At 44.1% G+C, this 22,758-nt stretch overlaps 1 protein-coding gene across 1 annotated transcript; it reads left to right on the top strand.

Annotated features, from left to right (window-relative positions):
* Window positions 1-13,355: 13,355 nt before the first annotated feature.
* Window positions 13,356-21,635, top strand: cdx4 (caudal type homeobox 4). The gene is made up of 3 exons (XM_038774994.1): window positions 13,356-13,782; window positions 19,398-19,543; window positions 20,727-21,635. The coding sequence occupies exons 1-3, from the start codon at window positions 13,356-13,358 to the stop codon at window positions 20,925-20,927; spliced, it is 774 nt and encodes a 257-aa protein (XP_038630922.1). The 3' UTR covers window positions 20,928-21,635.
* The last annotated feature ends 1,123 nt before the right edge of the window (window positions 21,636-22,758 follow it).

Below are 22,758 nucleotides of genomic sequence, written 5' to 3'. Positions count from 1 at the left end.
CCCCTACCAGCTGGCAGTGTCAGGTGGCACCCAGGTGGCACTGCCAGGATGCTAGGCTGGAAGTGCAGGGTACACAGGTGGTAGCAGCAGTACCAGGGAGGTGCCAGCAGTGGGAAGCACAGTAGCACAGCGGTCAGCACTATTGCGTCACAGGGAAAGGGTCCCAGGGTCACTGTCTGTGCGGAGTCTGCACGTTTCTCCGTGTGTCTGCATGGGTTTCTTCCGGGTGCTCCGGTTTCCTCCCACAAGCCCCGAAAGATGTGCTGTTAGGAAATTTGGACATTCTGAATTCTCCCTCCGTGTACTCAAACAGGCGCCGGAGTGTGGCAACTAGAAGCTTTTCACAGTAACTTCAGTGTTAATGTAAGCCTACTTGTGACAATAAAGACTAATGTAATGTAGGTGCCACCCTGCCCAGAGGCTAAGCACCTGGGAGCCTCCAATCCCCTGGGAGACCCCCATGAGTGCTGTTCCATTTGTGAAGACCAGAATGGCACTCACGCGAGGTCTCCGAGGCAAAGGAGATAGATCCCAATGCCTCGGGTGCCTCAGGAAACTGTTGAGCTGCTCACAGAAAAATACTTTTCACTGTACCTCGGTACACGTGTCAATAAAAAAATCCAATCCAATCCAATGTTAGGAAAATTGGAGTATAAGTGTATTGGGCAATCTAGGGGTTAAGAGCCTGTGGTGAGGATGTGTTTATTTAAAAAGGATTTTGATTTTGAAACAGCAGGTGAAATTGACATGGAATGTATTTATCTGTCTGTGTTTTACCTGGGAAATTCCCTGGGGATGTTAATGAATATGTTTTTGAAGATTGCAGAGATAATGGGTGCAATTTAACCAAATGGGAACAAAGTCCCAAAGCGAGCGTGTTTGGCCACATGTTTCTCGGCGTTACAAAACAGCCCCGGTTAGATAGGAGGTCTCGGTAGGGAATGCACGGCTGAGGCCACACATAGCCCCATTTTCCACACTGACGAGCTTCACTCGCCGGATCTCCTCAGTGTAGCGAGAGGAGCCCCAATCTCTGGAGCACCCAAGGCAACCCCAGGCCCCCACCCAAGCTCCAACTTGCTATGAGGAAGTCCCTGGGACCCCCCAACACCTGCCCTGATTGCCACTAATCACAGAATGCCACCTTGGCAATGCCAACCTGGCAGTGCCCCTACCAGCTGGCAGTCAGGTGACACGCAGGTGGCACTGCCAGGGTGTTAGGCTGGAAGTGCCAGGGTACCCAGTTGGTAGCAGCAGTGCCAGGGAAGTGCCAGGAGTGGGCAGCACAGTAGCACAGTGGTTAGCATTATTGCTTCACAGTGAAAGGGTCCCAGGGTCACTGTCTGTGCGGAGTCTGCACGTTTCCCCCTGTGTCTGCGTGCTGTTAAATATGTCTGTGAAAGATGTGCTGTTAGGTAATTTGGACAATCTGAATTCTCTCTCCGTGTACCCTAACAGGCGCCAGAGTGTGGCAACTAGAAGCTTTTCACAGTAACTTCAGTGCAGTGTTAATGTAAGCCTACTTGCCGCAATAAAGATTAATGTAATGTAGGGTGCCTCCCTGCCCAGAGGCTAAGCAACTGGGGGCCTCCAAAGCGAATGGCGCTCGCTCGAGGTCTCTGAGGAAAAGGAGATAGATCCCAATGCCTCAGGTGCCTCAGGAAACTGCATATTAGAATGAGGCTAGCTGCCTCCCTCTAATATGCAGATTCGTCGAAAGGTGATCCTGCCCACAGTGGTCGGGGTTCACATTGCAATATCTCGTGAGATCGTGTTAGATCTCGCGAGCATTGAGAGCCAGATAGATCCCGGGAATAGGCTCTCCCAGCTTCTATTGGCCCCGTTGCACCACGGCGCACTGTTTTTAGGTGAAACATGGCTGTTCGATCATGCCCAATATGTTTTCAGCTTGGGGAGATGAGGCCATTTCTGGGTGGAGTTCAGAAAAGCAGAGAGTCAATGAGTTTGGAGATGCTTTGAGGGAGCGAGGAGCTGAGTTCTGATCTGCCTGACTCTGTGTCTATAATTCTTTCCAAATAGGACAGTTTAAAAACAAGTAATAATATTTTCTAAGCAGAGCAGTCTTGTCTGAAAACAAGGAAAATGCTGAAACAATTAGTGGAAGCAGCTATTTGTATATATTCAGCCAGAGTCTGTGGGGTTCTAACCAGAGCCAGAATCTGTTCTGTATCACAAGTGTTACCCTATGCCCTTCTAATTTAAAAATGGATTAAGAACTGTATGTTTCTTTTCTTGTTGTTTAATGGGAAATTGTATAGTAATGTTAAAGGGTAATTTTAAGCTATTCTTTTTCGAGGGTGAAGTTAAAAGTTTGATATTGTATTTATAATAAAAGTTATGTTTTAGAAATACCTAAGACTTTTTTTTCATGCAATCACTCCTGGAGCGAATCAGTCATAGAATCCGTACGGTGCAGAAGAAGGCCATTCGACCCATCAAGTCACCACCAACCCGGGGCAGCACGGTGGTGCAGTGGTTAGCATTGTTGCCTCATGGCACTGAGGTGCCAGGTTCGATCCTGGCTCTGGCTCACTGTCCGTGTGGAGTTTACACATTCTCCCCATGTTTGCATGGGTTTCGCTCCCACAATACAAAGATGTGCAGGGTAGGTAGATTAGCCACGCTAAATTGCCCCTTAATTGGAAAAAATTAATTGGGTACGCTAAATTTATTTTTAAAAGTCTGCACCGACCCTCAGAAAGATCACCCTAGGCCCAATCTCCCACCCTTTCCCCGTAACCCCTCCTAGGGCCAATTTAGCACAACCAAACCAGAGCACATGGAGGAACCTACGCAGACACGGGAAGGATGTGCAAATTCCACACAGAGAGTCAACTGAGGTCAGAATCGAACCCGGGCCCTTGGTGTTGTCAGGCAGCAGTAGGGTCTTTAGCATGTGGAGTGTCAGCATGCTCCATGTGAGGAGGTGGTGGCATAGTGGTATTGTCAGTGGCTTCGAATTCCGAAACCAAGGGTGGTGCGCCAGGGACATGGATTCAAATCTCACCACAGCAAATGGTGAAATTTGAGTTCAATATAAATCTGGAATTAAAAGTCTAGAAACCATTGCTGATTTTCATCAAAACCCATCTCCAGACCCTGTGGTTAACATCCCCCAAAAAAATCACTTGGAGGGAGGAGATTGATACTTCAGTCCTGTACTCTTTAGTAGAAAAGAGTTCCTGTGGCTGATGGAGGGGAAAGGTTCTAGATCCAGGATAAAAGAAAATTACTGTGGATGCTGGAATCTGAAAATTCTGGACATCTCAGCAGGTCTGGCACCATCTGTGGAGAGAGAACGGAGCTAACGTTTTGAGTCTGGACAATTCTTTGTCAAAGCTAGATCTCGGATATTGTTCCAGTTTCAGTGCCAGCTGATCTGCTTTGTGTCCACACAGTGTCATTGTGGGCGATTTCCGTTGGTTGGGCATCCCACTGTGTAGGCTGTGCAATTGCTCCACCCCCTATCCAGCCAATGCACGTGTGAAATGAAAATCTTTCAGGTCAGATTTTTTTTTAAACCCCCCCCCCCCCCCCCCCCCCCCACCCCCCAAATGGTTTTTTACAAATTATTTTATAACTGGATGTGCTTTCACCACTAGGTGGCGAGAAAGATCACATAATGAGCCCTCTGCCACAGAAAATGACAAAAGCAGCAAATACCTATAGTAAGATCAGTCAGTGTCTGTAAAGAGAAATAGACTGGCTAATATTTCCAGTGCATATCCTTTGTCATTTTTGGGAGCAGGTGCTCAACTGTAATGAAATGGCTTTAATTTGAGAAGCTAGTTCTAATTAGGCACTACAGCGAGGGACGTTGTTTTACCAAGCAAATCATCCAAAACTGAATAAATAAAGAATCGCAAAATGACACATTTCTGTAAAACTACAATTTTAAAATGTATTTTGTTTTTCTTTCTCTTTTGGTGTTCCACTCACCAATGAGCGATCATCCTCCATTTGATCTGATTGATTGTTTTTTTGAAAAGAAATGAGCCTTCCCTGACCTGGAATCGAACCTGGAGAGCTCAGAATCCGAACCACTGGACCAGCAGGGAAGACACTAATGAACAAAGATTTCCATCCCATCACTCTGCACTGAAACTTAGTTCCCCTAGTTTAAAGCTAATACATCGCCACAGTTCTGTTCAACAGGCAATGTGAAAGCTACCTTAGTCCCCAAGGACCATAGGCTGCTCTTTCTCTTTTGAGAGAGAGCTGACTGGTGGTGATTCACCACACCTCAGGCAAAGGGCAAGGTTGAAAAGGTGGGGCTTTCATGAATAACCTCAGCCAGTACAGGAGTTGAACCCACACTGTTGTCATCGGTCCACATCATGAACCAGCCGTCCAGCCAACTGAGCTAACCGACCACTCAGCAGCCAATGTAAGTTGAATGTGAAGCCACGATTAAAACCACTCTATGCGATAATATTTTAATCCTCATGTATATGGAAAGGTTTGGTGTTTCCAGGATTTATAAAGTTGGATTTCCATTTTCTCTTTCTACTTTAGTAAATCCATTTAAGAGTGACTTCTGACAGAACTGCAAGACGAGAAAAGTCATACCACTGAAAATATAAATAGAACAGTCTGAAATCTAATATAAAAGACAAATATTTGTAGCTATATTGTTTCTTGAAATGTTTCAAAGTATAAAATACGATAAACATACTTCGGCTCCCAGTTAAGCAACGCCACAGTTTTAAAATTCTCATCCTCGTTTACAAGTTCCTCCATCATCCCTCCCTCCCCCTCTATCTCTATCCCTGTAATCTTCTCCAGCCCCACAAGCGTCTCAGATATCTGCACTCCTCCAATTCTGGCCTCTTGAACATCCTTGGTTTTAAATGCTCCACCATTGGTTGGCCATGCCTTCAACTGCCTGAGGCTAAGCCCTGGAATTCCCTTCCTAAACCTCTCTATATCTCTTTCCTCCTTTAAAACACTCCTTAAAACCTACCTCTATGAGTGAGTAGTTGTTCGTATGCCCCAATATCTCTTTATGTGTCTCAATATCAATTGCTGCACGGCGGCACATTGGTTAGCACTGCTGCCTCGCGGCACTGAGGACCCGAGTCTGATCTTGGCCCCGGGTCACTCTCCGTGTGGAGTTTGCACATTCTCATCATGTCTGCGTGGGCCTCACTCCCACAACCCAAAGATGTGCAGGTTAGGTGGATTGGCCACGCTAAATTGCCCCTTAATTGGACAAAAACGAATTGGGTACTTTAAAATTTTTTAAATTTGCTTTGAACCACTCATCAGTGGACACGTTTTAGTATGTTAAAGGCACTATATAAATATACGTTGTTGTTGTTAAAGTGCAATGTAAATGTCCTTAGGGGGATATATGTGGTAGCCACTCTGTTCAGCAACTTCCCGCAAATAGCAATGAGCTTGATGACTAATTTATCTGTTTTTGGTGTCATTGCTTATATGTTAGCCAGGACACACTTAGCTCTTCTCCCAATACTACCATATGATACCGAGCTAGCAGGCTGAGCTTTAGTTGAGCATCTTACCCAAAGGACAGCATTTCCAACAGTGCAGTCCTCACCTGATACTGCACTCAGTTATCAATTTAAATCAGTGTTTTTCAAACTTTTTTGCCCGGGACCCATTTTTACCAATTAGCCATCTTCTGGGACCCACAGCTGCCGAACTTGGTGACCCATGCCGGCCTTCCCAACCCAGGCCGGCTGACCTTCGCGACCCTTACCGATCGACCTTCGCAACCCATGCCAGCCGACCTCTTGACCCACCATTTTCACTTACCTTTAATGTGACAGGTGAGATCCTTACGACCTCACTTGCTTTGTTATTCAATGTTACATTTCTGATCATGACTTCAGCTGCTGATTTAAGATCTCACTGCACCGTTCAAAAATATAAATAGGTTTGTCCTTCAACTCAACATGTTTAGTCTTCAAATGTCTTTGAAGTTTTGAGGGTTTTAAACTTTCATTTGCCAGTGCTTCCCTGCAAATGACACACATGAACTATGAATCCCGGTTTGCAGTGGCACAATTAATAACCCAAATCTCAAGTAATCATCTTGATGCTGCTTTGTTTCAGTTTTCAGTTTCTTCTTCATGGCCCTGGTGTTCACACCAGCACTGATGGCAGCTGCAAAATGGAGGAATCTCTCTCACGCCCAGTACACGCTATGTCAGCGAACAAGGCGTGTGATCTTCTCTCTGTTGCCGATTACAATGGGAGGACTCCGTCATTAGCTGAAAAAAACTGGCCCTAGACAGCACACTGACACCAGGAGGCGGCAGTCCACCCCGCTGGACCCCGGGCCTGCGCACTGCGTGATCCGGTACACATGCGCAGGATGGACAGCAATCACAAAAATCCATCGCAGTCGGCATTTTTAAAAGCTATTGCGGCCGATCGGTTTTCCTTCCGCGATCAGGAACACCACAATCAATTGCGCCGCAACCCTCCCTAAACCTGTCTGCGACCCATCCGTGGGTCGTGACCCTGAGATTGAAAACCCCTGATTTGGGCAGCACGGTGGCACAGTTAGCGCTGCTGCCTCACTGGTCCAGGGACCTGGGTTCAATTCCGGCCTCGGATGACTGTTTGTGTGGAGTTTGCACTTTCTCCCCGTGATTGCGTGGGGTTCCCCCGGGTGCTGCGGTTTCCTCCCACAGTCCAAAGATGTGCAGGTAAGGTGGATTGGCCATGCTAAATTGCCCCTTAGTGTCCAAAAGGTTAGGTGGGGTTACTGGGTTACAGGGATAGGGTGGAGGTGTGGCCTTAAGGAGGATGCACGTTCCAAGGGCCGATGGGCAGACTTGATGGGCCAAATGGCCTCTTTCTGCTCTGTAAATTCTTTGATTCTATGAAATTATGCTTTCAAGTCTTCATGTGGGATTGAAATCTATCATCTGCTGAGTCATAAATAAGTGCATTACTAAGTCAACTCTTTAAAAGGCATCCCAAGCAAGAAGCAATCACAGAATTAACATCTAATAGTGCCCAGGGGGCCATTCAACACATTAAGCCTGTGGCTAGATTTTACTGTCACTTTCATTAAACCTATTGGTGCATTTTTATATGCAAATCATTAAGTCAATGTAATATATATATTTTACTTTGAAAATCACTTTATTTCTATTAAGTACTTGGTGCCATCGATTACAAGGTGGTTATTGAGGTCTTTAAGGGTTTAACTGTGAATTGTCCACCAGATGGCACCAGAGCCTATGCCTGCCTGCACTACCATGGATTTAACTATTTTCCTCCTAACAAGATAAAAACAACATGGAGTTCATTGTAGAGATTTTTTTAACAATTCTAAAACAATAATACAATGATTTAAATAAGTGCAATAGATGTACTCAAGAAGTGAGAATGTGGTATTGCAAGGAGCAGTATAGGTGCGGTTAAGGGAAAGTTGCATAAACACATGAGGGAGAAATGAACAGAGTTATACTGATAGAGTTAGATCATATTTATGTGGAGAATAAACACTGGCATAGACCTGAAGGTGTGAAAAGCCTGTTTCTGTGCTGTCCATTCCTTTTAATTTTCATAAATTGCTTACAATTGTCTAATTGTATCTAGTAGTGAGTCATGAATACAGCCCTGTCCATCATGCGGACCCGCCCTCCCATCCACTGAATCTGTTTACACTTTCCGCTGCCTTGGGAAAGCGGGCAGCATAATCAAAGACCCCTTCCACCCGGATTGTTCTCTCTTCCAACCTCTTCTGTCGGGCAGGAGATACAAAAGCCTGAGAACACGCAACGACAGATTCATAAACAGCTTATTCGCTGCTGTTACCAGACTCCTGAATGGACAGAACTTTTTAAAATAAATTTAGAGTACCCAATTATTTTTTTCCAATTAAGGGGCAGTTTAGCGTGGCCAATCCACCTAACCTGCACACCTTTGGGTTGTGGGGGTGAAACCCATGCAGACACAGGGAGAATATGCAAACTCCATGAATGGGCAGAACTGATCTCTTTATTCATCTTCTCTACAGTTGTAGCACTACACTCCGTATGTTTCACCAGATGTCTATGTCTATGTGTATATATAATACGGGTAGCATATTAACACAGTGGTTAGCACTGTTGCTTCACAGCGTTAGGGACCCAGGTTTGATTCCCGGCTTGGGTCACTGTCTGTGCAGAATCTGCACGCTCTCCCCATGTCTGCGTGTGTTTCCTCCAGGTGCTCAAGTTTCCTCCCACAAGTCCCGAAAGAGGTGCTTGTTAGGTGAATTGGATATTCCGATTTCTCCCTCTGTGTACCCAAACAGGTGCCGGAGTGTGGCGAGTAGGAGATTTTCACAGTAACTTCATTGCAGTGTTAATGTAAGCCTACTTGGGGGCAGCACGGTGGCGCAATGGTTAACATTGCTGCCCACAGCGCTGAGGATCTCGGTTCAAATCCTGGCCCTGGGTAACTGTCCATGTAGAGTTTGCACATTCTCACCATGTCTGCGTGGGTTTCACCCCCACAACCCAAAGATGTGCAGGATAGGTGGATTGGCCATGTTAAATTGCCACTTAATTGGAAAAAATAATTGAGTACTCTAAATTTATTTTTTAAAAATGTAACGCCTACTTCTGACACGAATAAAGATTATGATTATGTCCTGTGTTTTTCATGTATGGTACGATCTGCCTGAATGGTACGCAGCACAAAATTTTCATTGTACCTTGGTACACATGACAATAAATCTAAATCTAGTTTTAGTATACCTTCAGAAAAATTCTATGCTGCAAATTTATAATGGTTGGCAACTTGTTTGCGAGAAGTAAAAAATAAATCTCCAATGCACATTCTGTTTCTATGGACAACACTTTGTTTACTAACTGTGGTATTTGGTGTGATATGACACATAACAGAGGGAGTCTGATAACATCACAATATAACATTAGGGTTTGTTCCTCTTTGAGCCATTTTAGTTCAAATTGTCACTGTACATTGATTTTCATGCTTATTCCTACTATTAAGAAAAGCAGGTATCATCTTTTTAAAAATGCAACTTACAGCTGGTGTGTTCTACAAATGCTGTTTATCAAAAGGTACCTGAACTTTCTGCAGAAATGAATGCACTCATGTTACCTGAATCCTACACATATGTAAACATACGGAGTACATTTTATAATGTATTAAATTTGCAGTTACATCTGCTCTAAATACAGAAGCATAACTTTGATCATCTTACCATCATCGTGGTGGCAGACGGTGGCACAGTGGTTAGCACTGCTGCCTCTGCGCCGAGGACCCAGGCTCGATCCCGCCCCCGGGTCACTGTCCGTGTGGAGTTTGCACAGGTGGGTCTCAGCCCCACAATGTGCAGGGTAGGTGGATTGGCCACACTTAATTGTCCCTAAATTGGGGGAAAATGAATTGGGTACTTTAAATTTTAAAACAAAAAAAAACTTACCATCATCATTCTTACTGCACCTTTGAGGAGTATGGAGCGGTAAGCAACCGCTGTCACCTAATTCTGTCTAGAGCTTTTACCTCCAGCTCACATATTTGCGAATGCACTTCACCTCCATCATTGCTATTGTTTTGACTAGAAGTTCCTCTTCATTAGATTCTAGCAACTATTCCTCCTGGCTTCCATTTCCATGTTTGCTTCAGGTTGTTTGTGTCAAACATTCTTAAACGCAGACAATGTAGAACCATTGTCTCTTCCAGACATTTATGGTCATTGGGTACATCTGTCAAGTACATTTTTATTCACCGTTTTCTTAAACCATCTTATGTTAAGAAGTTATCACAAGGATCCACACTGGAGTCTGAGGCTGTATGTCAGGCTGTATGATCAGAAGTGTGGCCATACAAAGAAGTTCAACAAATTCCAGTGTGGAAACTAACTTCAGGGTGATATAAAACCTCGAGGGTGATATGCTGTAAATCCTTACACCAAAGGCAGGATACAAAAGCTGGAAGGAAGTTGTATAGTTGGTCGAACCACACAATTCAATTCCCAATTAATCAATAGGAGGTTATTTGAGCTGACAGATATGTTCGTCCCAAGTCAGGTCCAAGAAGTAAATGTGTAAAAAAAACACTCTCCCCTATCTCAGTAATTAATAAGAGTAATCAGACAGTCATTCAAAGGCTTCCAAGATTCTGCCATTCTGTCACTTTGGAACAAGCCCACTTTGAATTTATTACTCAATTTTAAGGGACATCTATCTTTAACTGTGCTTTTTGACTAGGCATTTATGGCCCGGTTTGAGATAAACTGTTTATAATGTTCACTTTTATATGATTGTTAGGAACATCATTAATTGTTTAGTCAAAGGCTCACCCCTTTTAATTAAAACAGACAAGCTTGAGAAGCATTGTACCTAGGTACTGTCATTCAACCTGAAGCTTTATGCACTGTCCACGTTTAGTGATTTACATGCAGGGATGGTCAAAACTATTTGCTCTGCCACAGTTCCTAGTTTATCCGCATTCAGAAAATACTCAGATTTTTATTTCTTGGATACCTCAATCATTAATTTGATCCCCGCCTGCCCGCCACATTCCCCAATTTCTATACTTCCTTCCTGATTCCTTCCTAAATCAAACAGATCCATGGCTATCTTCATCATCTCAAATATAAATATATATTTATGCATTCATAGCATATTAGTTTGCCGATACTTTAATAGAGGTGGCATGATGGCTCAGTGGTTAACACTGTTGCCTCACAGCACCAGGGACTTGGATTGAATTCTGGCCTTGAGTGACTGTGTGGAATTTGCTCTCCCCATTTCTGCATGGGTTTCTTCTGGGTGCTCCGGTTTCCTCCCACAGGCCAAAGATATGCAGGTTAGGTGGATTGGCCATGCTAAATTGCCCCTTAGTGTCCAAAGATGTGCAGATTGGGTGGTGTTACAGGGATAAGATCGGGGAGTTGACCTAGGTAGGGTGCTCTTTCAGAAGGTCAGTGCAGACTAGATGGGCTGAATGGCCTCCTTCTGCACTGTAGGAATTCTATGGTTCTAAGGTTGCAGCTCAATCCCATCCCATATCCAATTATATTGAGTTGTTCATTATCTCTGAGCAAATTATTATAATATCCTGTATATTATAGACTGCGCGCTCAGTCCCAGCTTTGCATCACCAGGAGACCATGTTCCTACTGCCCTAAAGACTATAATCATGGCCAGAGTCTTCAAAATCCGACTAAGTAATGTGATGTGCTTGATTTCCTATATCCCGGACAAGATTGTTAATTTCTCTCTCTTTGGATAAGTATATCTGTTTGGTAAAATTTGGAAATGTCTTAAGAGTATCAGTTCTTCAAATCTAATATTTATATAAAATTATAGGCTATTTTGTGCTTTTATTATTGTATTGGTCACACCATTTAGAAGCAAAATTAAATATGCATCACAGTAGTTAGCACTGCTGCTTCACAGCACCAGGGACCTGGGTTTGATTATCTGCTTGGGTCACTGTCTGTGGGAGTCTGCACGTTCTCCCCGTGTCTGCCTGAGTTTCCTCCGGGTGCTCCGGTTTCCTCCCACCAGTCCCGAAAGACGTACTTGTTAGGTGAATTGGACATTCTGAATTCTCCCTCAATGTACCCGAACAGGCACCCGAACAATGTACCCGTGTGTCGGCTGGGGGGGGGGATATTTGCAGTAACTTGATTGCAGTGTTTATGTAAGCCCACTTGTGACACTAATAAAGATTATTACAAAAAAAAGACAAACTACAAGAAACAAAAACCAATCAGAAAGAAACAGAAATATTTATCACGCTGTGAACCACTAAAGGAGAAATTGACCATTGCTTTGTACTTGCATATCTAAAATATTTAGTAAAATATTCTCTTTTCAGACGAAGTATGTATTCACAATTTGCCTAATTGCCAAGCATATTCCACATCTAGGAAATGTGCCTCCAGTCCAATATCAACTGAATTCAGTGATCAGAATTGTGGTCCAATTGGGCACTTTACAAACCAAAGTGAAGGATTTAGCAGCATAACTTTTTAAGTGGGTTTAGCAGACTGTCTATTTGTGCACATACAGACATAAAAATGTCACCTGCGTGCACTGGAGCAGTATAACCAAAGTTTTGGCGATTTGCAGATCCTAATTCTGGCCCCTACTTTGAGAGTAAGAGTGTAACTGCAACCTTCAGTGCAGGCCCAGATCCAGGTGAATCTCTCACACTGCAGCCCCCGGGAGAGGAAAAAGATATTTATTAGGATGAAAGTGGATGCTCTGATCAGATCCACATTCCCTCTGTTGTTTGGGGGGGGGGGGGGGTGGCGGGGGGCGTGATTTAACAAGTGGCTTCACTGTAACTGTGAAGAATTTTCAGCGGTAATGCTCACCTTGTGTGAAGAAACCGCTTCATGATACTTTGCACCTCTTCGCACGGTCAATAGTTGTGTCAGATGGACCTGGGGTCATCTGCATAACAATCTGAAATACTTTGGTGGACAGCATCCCTCTCCCGTGGGTATTTTACATGTTAAAGTCGGAAGAATCGCAGCTACTTACAGTATTGCTAAACAGAATCGTTTGATTTGGTCACTTCCAAAAGGCCAGTTTGAAGTTGCGCTCTTAAAGCTAGTTTTAGACCATTAGATATCCCACGAACTGGGTCAGCATGGGAGGATAAGGATCAAAAATGTGCCTTCGAACAGCTTCCTGACATGAGAGGTTACATGTTGACGCGCACAATTGAATCATCTCTAATGGGTGGTTCAACGTATTGGGTTTTCTCTATCAATGTAGAATTAAAGCAAAGCAGATGGCCCTTACTCTTTAAAAAATAACTTGATTGACCTCCTTGTCCAATGTGAACAAATCGTGAGTCTGCAGAACCTCATTCAAAGTGCCTCGCACAAGTTGTGCTTGGCTCAAAGTGAACTCAGTTCACCTTAGGTTAAAACCGTTTTTGCTGCAAACTATTCGTTTCTCCAGCCAGTTGCCATTGAGGCATTCGATATGTCCCCTTGGTTTTAGTAACGTTATATTCGAGGTCAGATTTAAACCTTTCAAGGTATCTAAGCCAATGGATGAAAGAGTGGCGTGTGATTTTCTTTAAGGATTGTGATTGTTGAGGTGGATTTCCCAGGCAATAGGAAGTGCCGCCGAACAGAAAGGTGTGTTTTTTCTCCTAACCAGAACAAGCATCACTTCTTATTTGAATGCAAATCGATGGCCAGGCGGTGCAATGACGTTGCGGCGCCTATGGCACACGGTCAGGAGTCGGGTCCTGTAAACAATGGTTAATCATGTGCGATAGGGGCAGTTCAGAATGAGCCTCACCAGACCAATACCAGTGCGAGGAGACAGCTGCGTCTGGCTGCAGCATGTACGCAAACCCTAACCCTAGCCATGTATGTGGGATATATATTGGATAAAGAAGTAAGCATGTACCCAGGGCCCGTCCGACGACCAAACATCAATTTGTCCACACAGAACTTCGTTTCTCCTCCACAGTACTCGGAGTACGCGGGATATCATGTGCCTAATGTGGAAAACCACCCCCAAACCTCGGTGTCTTGGACCTCTCCATATGGTCCACCAAGGGAGGACTGGAGTTCTTATGGGCCCGGTCCATCGAACACCGTGCCAGTGCAGATAAGTAACTCCACTCCAGGGCAGGTTCCTTACAGCACGCCTGACTATAATGCCTTGAACCCCTCAGCGGCAGGACTCCTTCCACCTTTAGATGCAACTTCAGGGGGACAAACCTCGCCCAATAGCCAAAGGCGCAATCCTTACGAATGGATGAAGAAAACGGCGCAGATCTCTGCCGCAGGTAAGAACTCTCAAGACTCGAAAAATCTCCAGTTTAAGTAACATTCAGGGCACAAGTAAGGCAACTGCATATTAAACTGTAGGTTCATCAAGGAACTTAGCTTACAGCTACTATATTTGATTGAAACCATCAGTGCAATCACCACATTGGAGTTTATAGAAGGATATTACAATATGATTCCTTCTTGACTTTCTGTAGTATTGGAATCTGGGATTAAAGGACGATGATGTTTGGTGTCTTTGGTAGAGTTAGTTCTACGTTGTCATTCTCGGGAAGGAATCCTTTGCTTTTAAAAAAAAAGAAACGCTTATAGAAATTCGTTTGATCTCTCAAAGCTGGCGAAGCAGGGTGTGGGGATACTTGAGGCGATAGTCGGGCGCCCTGTTACACTTTTACAGTCATGCTTGCTGTTGCGTTTGACTGCGATAAAAGCAGTTTGTGTGCTAAACCTTGAGCTGCACATTCTAGGATTTGATGAAGTCTCTCTTTTTCACGAGGGTGAATTTATACGGCCAGGAAATTGATTTTTTTTTCGTTTTGCAAATCGGATTTTTCTGCAATTGCATTGCTGGCGAAATCTCGGAGGTTTCATTAACTTGAATTTTGCAATATATAAAATAATTGGCCGAGGTTGAAACATAACCCCATCCGGACTGGTGGAAGGATGTGTAGCCAACGTGAAGCTTACCTATTACTGGGTACAAAATGGGGACAGGCACTGAACTGGGTTGAATGGGAAAGCAAAGAGCAGTGATGCCTATCACCTACTGTGTTAAAGGGCACGAAAGGCCGGGCCGAGCCCTTCATGTGTCCCACCGCAGCGTGATTGCACCTTCCACATGCTCGCCAACCAGGCTCTGCGTGGGAAAACATGTCACTTCTTGCAAGATCGGCCGGTCTCGAGACTATTACCGCCTACATGTTCACTCCACCCCAAGACTGTTGAGGGTCCAAAGGTTTATTGGGCCCAGCATGTCGAGGAAACACTCAACATTAATGAGTGGGAACTACCTTTATGTCAATGCCCGTTTATTTAAGACAGAACTGATTGGTTTAGTTTTAGTTAAATAGGAAGGAAATACAGGTGGTTTGGTGTTGGCAGCCTCGGCTATGAACAGTCGCAATGTCCAAACTCTGCTTTAGGCCGGGTGGTTTGTCTGCGGCGCCTTGCTTATTAATCACATTTGACAGAGTTTGAATATGGACTTTATAATTTGAAGCCAGTTCACCACTGGATGTCAGCAGATGGAGAGAATATTCCCTCATTGTGGGAAAATCTAGAACTATGGGGATCTAAAACGGAGATGAGGAGAAATGTATTTATCTCAGGGGATGGTGTGTCTTTGGAACTATCTTCCTGAAAGGCGGTGGAAGCAAATATTTGATGGCAGAGGTGGCGAATTCTTGGTGAGGGCCGGCGCGGGGGAGGGTGATAGGTTATGTTGGTGGGATGCAGGTTAAAGTCAGATCAGCTATGATGTTGTTAAATGGCGTAGACGCCTCGAGGGGCCGAATGGCTCATCCTGCTCCTTGTTCGTAACTTCAAAATCCTGGTTCTATTCACTGGGATGTTCAGGTGGATCCGCTGCACAGGCAGAATTGGGGAAATGATGACCATTGTCATCTTATATCTTATGTCCCCCCCCCCCCCCCGCGAATAATTTACGAAAGACTTTCGACGTTGCAACATTGTCAGAGGACCAGTTATCAGTCAGGAAATCGACACATACCCCAGAAGCACATCGAACCTTAGTGTCAAATATAAATAACCAGGTTTTAGGGCCGGGGAGTGTTAGCTTCAGACTTGCTTTTTGAAGAAGGGCCAAGGGGTGGAGTGGAGGCGAGGACTAAACCCTCTCTCTCGCGCGTCCCCACTTTAAGGTTACACAGAGGTTACTTGGCGTGTGAACCATCCTGGCTCCCTCTTCGCAAGCTCCCAGTGTTAGTTCCACACAACGTGTTGACTTCCACCTCATCCCTCTTGTCGGTGCCATGTGAAGTCTCTCCCTCCCTCCAGAACTTGGCATTTCAACCCACAGTGTGTTTCTGCAGCTAAGCAAATCTCTTGGTCACTTTTAGTGCGTGGAAGTCTTTGGGGGGGGGGGGGGGGGGGAGTGAAAAAAGTTTCTACCCACTTTAACAAAATTACTTTTTTTCGTGTGGGGGGGGGGGGGGGGGAGAGAGGAGCGACAGAAGTATATTCAATTCCCAGATTCCAGTGATAGAATCCCATGCACATTGCAAGAGGTGGGAATGTAGCCAGGCGCCGGTCTCGGTTTGAATGCTAATTTGCTGTCCTGTAAACTAGCTGTGAGGTCCCGTTTCTTCAGTCACCACATTGTTATTTGTCATATTCAGGCGGCAGGCCCTTTCAACACTTCTGCTCGCTTTGATATGCGCCCTGTTACGCTTCCTAACGCCTCATTATCTGGGAACATGGCCGCTTTATATTACCGGAAAGGGTGACGATTTTCACAATAAATAATGAATCTTGTCCTTGTAGCATTGTCTGGCCCGCAATGTCTCCTGAATTTTATTACCAAGGTGAATAGTGCGAGTGCGGATGGCCGCGTCATAAACCGAGGTCATATTTACATAGGCTTCGGAGAACCTGTTGAATTTTAACCCTTAACACACAAGACAGGTCGATTCTTGTTCAAATGCAAATATGTTTCATCTGTGACCTGGGTGTATGGCAAGTCAATTATCAATCAAACTGATTTCTGTTTTGGATCAAATTGGAAAAGCTCTTTCAAAATGGTTTATGAGGAACATCTTGGAATGAAACAAGTGTGTCATTCAGTACTCTGTATCTGTGTGGGAACCATGTTAAACCGACTTGCCCTTAACAAGTGAACATTAAAATAAATAAAATTCCCAATGCTAAAAAAAAATCGATTAAGATATCAGGCTATGCTGGAAATGCACAGGTTAAGTCCCATCCACATCTGGAAAGGGGCGATTGTCAACAAGTAGAAAATAATACAATTTGGAGTAAGCAACACTCTGACTCCTTGTAGAAACGTAAAGACAGTTGCATGGCCAGGGCCTGGTGGACAAACATGTTTATATTGGTTGCAAGTATTTCAACAGACGAGACAGAAAAGATTCAAGAATCATTCATGTAAATGAATGAGCTGCAACATTTTCTGCATCTTGAACACAATTCAAATAGTTTGAATATTGGTTTATACGCTTCTAAGGAAATACAAGGACTGTTATTTTGAGGATTTCACCCGTGGACCATTCACCCAAACGCCACACTTTCGCTGCTTATTTGATTCGGATTCCATTTAATAAAATGGGCTATTTAAAGTGGATTCTTATATTCCGCTTGTCTTTGTTAAAACGGGCACATCAGAAGGCGGTCCATGGGACAAAACGATGCTTAATAGTCGTGTTAAATAGAGCAAAATTATTAATTGCTTCCTCTATTGTCGCTGGTAGCAATATAGATTCAAAGTTGAATACCGAATCCGAGTTAGCATTTCCCTTGCACAAAGTTTGGTTTCCTCCGTCTGCTTTCGCGCCCCGGAGACCGTCAGGTAAAAGCCGGCTTGCATTTTCGACGTTTGTTTTTTTTCCTAAGCAAAACAGAAAAGATGCTTTTAAGATGAAAGTGGACGCCGCCATTTGTTTATGCGAGGGAAATCAAACAGATTTCCCTGTGATCCAGCTACTAGGAAGCCACCCTTTTGTAAAACGGACTTGTAGCTCTTTGTGTGGAGTGTGCTCGTTTTATCATATGAATACCGCGTTGTTCATTTGCCCGAGTGTGTGTGTATGTGTGCTCCATAGGGTAGTCCAGCCCCACCTTTCCATCACTGGGAATGAGCGGCAGTTATTGACAAGAACATAAGTATTAACGTGAGAGGGCGAGATTTCTTTCGTTCATTTACACTGAAATTGCACAAGACACTTTAAGCCTATAAGATGATCGTGACCTGGAAGTGGAGTGGTTCGTTATACAATTAATTATATAAGCAAACGGGTCCACTCTTATCATTCCTTTGATCTCTGTGACTTCGCCCTATTTGATTTTGTTTCCCAGTGATATAATGCTGGAGGTAGATTTTTTGTTTTGTTAACTCGGGGAGTTTCTGCTTTTGAAAACCGCGGTTTCAGCACCGGTCAATCAGAAACCAGACTGAAGAGGAATGTTTCGTTGTCATTGGGGAAGCTCGCTGGAGGGAGAGACACGATAGAAGGCAGAGCTGTCGAAATCGACACTTGCCTGAAGTGTCATTTTGCACACTGAACTACATTTTGTTTTGAGAATTTACTTATCTGAGACACAGTTCTGGTGGGAAGGTAAATATTTATCGAATTACAGGCGTACACAACACTCTAACTTTGGATAGCTGCATTGAGAAGTCTGTGAACCTGCAACAGACGGGTGAAGAGTTCAATGAATTGTGATCACTGTTCAGTGAATATAAAGAACAACCTCAATTTAATCATGGCTGACTCAGGTCTGTTAGTAAAAACGTGTTGGGTATTGATACCTCCAAACTGTCATTTGACAGTTCAGCAAATTACCATTACAGATACTGGGACATTTTTTTTTAAACTTAGAATGTTGGGCGTTAGCATATATCAAAACGTACTTATTAAGTGGAGTATTCTAATTTACTCGGTATCTTCAACTGATAAAACAATTTAAGGACGGGTGGAACGGCAAAAATCGAAAGTATTTTTGCTGCAAAATTATTTTTCACAGGCGAGGCATTTAAATGTTGGCTGAAATGATACTGATTCTGGCCATCAGTAACGATGCTAATTAGTTGGTCAATTTGCGGGAATAACTTTCGATCCACTTTTACAGTTATTTCATAGAATCATAGAATTTACAGTGCCGAAGGAGGCCATTCGGCCCATCGAGTCTGCACCGGCCCTCGGACGGGGATCGGTTGGAGGTGTGGGTTGAGGTAGGGTGCTCTTACCCTACCTCAACCCACACCTCCAACCGATTCCCGTAACCCGGTAACCCCACCAACCTTTTCCTGGACACAGAGCAATTTAGCATTCCCAATCCACCTAACCTGCCCATCTTTGGACTGCAGGAGGAAACCTGAGCACCCAGAGGAAACCAATGCAGACACCGGGTGAACGTGCAGACTCCTAACCCCACCTAGCCTTTTTTTGGACGCTAAGAGCAATTTAGCATGGCCAATCCACCTAACCTGCCCATCTTTGGACTGCAGGAGGAAACCGGAGCACCCGGCAGAAACCCATGCAGACAGGGGGAGAACGTGCAGACTCCGCACAGACAGTGGCCCAAGCCTAGAATCGAACCTTGGTCCCTAGCGCTGTGAAGCAACAATGCTAACCACTGTGCTACCGTGCCACCCTATTTAGTAAGTTCTCGTCAAAAACGTATAAACCGAGTTTGAACGTTGAAAGAGAAGGCCAGAATTAGTGCAGTGCAAGGCCTGTATGTTGGTGCCTTACTCTACGTGCAACAGGTGGATGGCCAAGAATGAATGCAGACATTTTAACGCAAGATAGATGTCCAATTAAGAGTCTGTCCGTCAACTAAAAGAGATGACTTTCAGATTCAGGTTTGTTGGGTTAGTAATGATATTGCTTTAAAATTCCTCTCTATGGTTTTTCAGGTAAAACCCGGACAAAAGACAAGTACAGGGTCGTCTACACAGATCATCAGAGGCTTGAGCTGGAAAAGGAATTCCACTACAACAGGTACATCACAATCAAGAGAAAATCCGAACTGGCTACCATCCTCGGACTCTCGGAAAGACAGGTTCGTTAACACAATACCGAGTAATGAAATCTGCGGCCATCTTGGTAGATGCAGCTGCTCCCAAGATTATGTCGGGGGGGCGGGCGTGGGGGGGGGGGGAGAATAGCGGGAGGGCGTCGGACCAGCGGCGCCGTAAAAATTTGCGCCGCCCGCTATTCTCCGCCCCGTCGTGAGTGCGGAGAATCGCACCCTTAATACTTTGAATGCCTTTTAGAAGTCCACACGCTTTCCATAGCACCGCAAAGTCTTAATACTACCCATGCTGATGAACTCATTCAAGCTTTGGGTCCAATTCACTGAGTCTCAATTGTCTCAGCTTTCATCCGCAAAGGTGGGTCTCACACGTTGCTGCCTTCCATCTCTGGTCGGTTGTCCAATCTTCTCTACTACCTCAGCATTGACTGGGTGGTCGATCTTTATACTCCTGTTAGTGCCTTTCCAGAAAGTTCTCTGGCCCTCAGCCAATGAGGTCCCAGGACAGGGGTCGCAAAACTCAATGGACATGCCGATTCCAACTCTGCAGGACACCAGGAACCCACCCCCAGTGGTCCATCTTTAGGTGTGTTGTTCGCAAGTAACCTTACTCGATGTATGGTAACTGGTGCCAGAAAGTCTAGCTTTATCTGGACAACCCAAAACAATCGATTCATATCAATGGGACCGATTATTTCCTGATGCGGTCAGGTCCAGCCATGTCCTGACAGTCTGTCTGGGTTCAGTGTATTCGATCTGGGCCAAGTTTGAATTCCCAGCAGAACTGCCTAGAGCTGGCTGTGGTTTAATTTAAAATGTCCAATTCTTAATTTAGAGTGTCCAATTTTATATCGGGCCTAAATTCGGGCCGCTGTCCATCTTACCACAGGGTAATGGAAATCTGAAGGTCTCTTTCTCCAGAAAAGCTGCTGAGGCTGGGTCAATTAGAATATTGACACTGCATTTGATCGGCTATAAGCAAGGGCATTAAGGGTTGAGGAACCAAGGCAGGTAGATAGTTAGATGCACGTCAGCCATGGTCTGATTGCATGTTGGCTCTGTCCCAACAGGTTGAATGGCCTTCTCCTGTCCTGATGTTCCAAAATAAATGCAAGGATTTCTTTCTCTTGTAAAATTTCTGGCAAGTCAGCCCTGCTTATTTTCCACCTTTTGAGATATATTTTACGGTTTTAATTCTGTTTCCACTCAGGTGAAAATATGGTTCCAGAATCGGAGGGCAAAAGAGCGGAAGATGACCAAGAAACAGTTGGCTCAGTCTGATGCCTGTCTGGCCCCCCACGGCCCAGGTCCAGGGAGTCCTGTAGAGATGGCGGGGCAGATGCTGCTCGCGGGGCACATCTCTGGGGGCCCGCCTGTTGGGAATATGGCCCAAGTAACTGTCACACTCTAACCACAGTGCACAACAGCAAGGACTACAGAGCTTGTGAGGACGACCCAGCCATATGCCCAGGATTATGTACAGAGAGCACTCCACTCCAATAAGAGGGAGAGAAAAAAAGGCGCTTTACATTTTCGGAACATGTGAATTTTACGGATATCAGGGAGCGATTCGCAATTTACAAAATCACGTGATCACAAGCAAATGTTTTATATCCAGATCAAACTTTGACTTGAACACTAAAGTTATTTGGAAGATCTTTTTTCAGGAATCTTGATAACATTCCTGGCCATATTGCGTTGATGATTTCCTTTTTTATTATCAGTTTGGATCCATAAAAGTAAACTCAATACACATTTAAAAAGCTTTTCATGAACTTTCCAAATATTTTATAAAGGAGGGGAGAAGTCACCGCTAAACATGAACGGACAGCAGAGTGCATTGTTTTGCCTGTTGTATTATTAAATGTGGGGTCATATTCTGTATACTATGCAACTGTATACTGTTACACAGTCAAAATAGTGTTGTCTTGTGTGATGCGTTGGACAAATTAATCTCCCTTCCCAATTGCTGTGCCTCATTTTTAAATCTAGAAATGTATTAACCTGCAGGAACTAGCTTTTTGACATCTTAAGGTACAATTCTTTATCTAACTTGTTAATAAAAGGGTGTTTTGGGTGCATTTCTGTCTGTTTTTGCATTCCAGCACCAGCAAGCAAATAGGATGTGGATTTGGTTAATTTGGATTTTTATTAGGTTTTAATAAAATCTGTGTTAAATCAACTAGTTAATGCTTAAAAGCTTGAATACAATTCTGAAAAATATAGAATATCTAACACAGAATGTTGGTCTATTGGTTTGGAATGACACCAGTCGTGCACCTATAATTTGGGTCCCCTAACGTTGGCAAATGTAATGTAAGGATCAAGACACCACATTGACGCAATCCTGCCCACATGAATTGCCTGGTTCATTTCAAAGATTTGAGCTGAATTAATGTTCCACACAGCAGGGGGTGCAAAGATAGGGACAATAATTAGTGAGCATTTCCACTAAATGAGAATATCCTCATGGACTACCTTGAGTCTGGTTCAGAAGTGTCTTCTTTTAATTAAGGTTGCCCAATTTCTTTTCCTAATTAGGGGGCAATTTAGCGTGGCAAATTCACCTACCCTGAACATTTTTGGGTTGTGGGGGTAAGTAAGACCCATGCAGACATGAGGAGGATGTGCAAATTCCACACGGACAGTGACCCGGGTCTGGGATCGAACACAGGTCCTCAGCGCCATGAGGCAGCAGTGTTAACCACTGCCAATGTGCCGCCTGAGGAAGTCTCAATAAAATAAAACAACTTAACCCAATTTGTGATCATGAGCTATTTTAGGAAATAAAAACATAATAATAATTTGGAGAGGTTTTAGTTTCTATTGCTTTCCCAGTCAGAAAATCGTCAGAATATTATCTATACTCAGACTGCATATGCAATCTGCAGCTTCAGTGACCGTATATGCAGCCTGGCTGAAACTTTCATTTCTTTTGGACAGCAGAGGACTTGGTGCATTTGTGGTTAGAGGCATACTCACAGCACCCCTCCCAGCAATTATACATACATTTTTAAACAATGTAGGTGGCAGTATCCGCATTCTTAAACATTTGAAGTAATTGAATAGATTGAATAGAATTGTCCAGAAGGTCTAAGCATCTGTTTTTACATGTTCTTTCAAATCAAAGAAGAATTCACTTTCTATTGACATTTAAAGTTACAATGTCAGTTTTTCAGTCTGCTTTTCCAAGTTCGCATTTCATAGAATCCATATAATCTCTGCAGTGCAGAAGGAGGTCA

The sequence above is a fragment of the Scyliorhinus canicula genome, chromosome 17 (assembly GCF_902713615.1).
Source record: "Scyliorhinus canicula chromosome 17, sScyCan1.1, whole genome shotgun sequence".
Lineage (NCBI taxonomy): Eukaryota > Metazoa > Chordata > Chondrichthyes > Carcharhiniformes > Scyliorhinidae > Scyliorhinus > Scyliorhinus canicula.
Note: the sequence above shows the minus strand (reverse complement) of the source record. Positions and strands in the feature narration are given on the sequence as shown.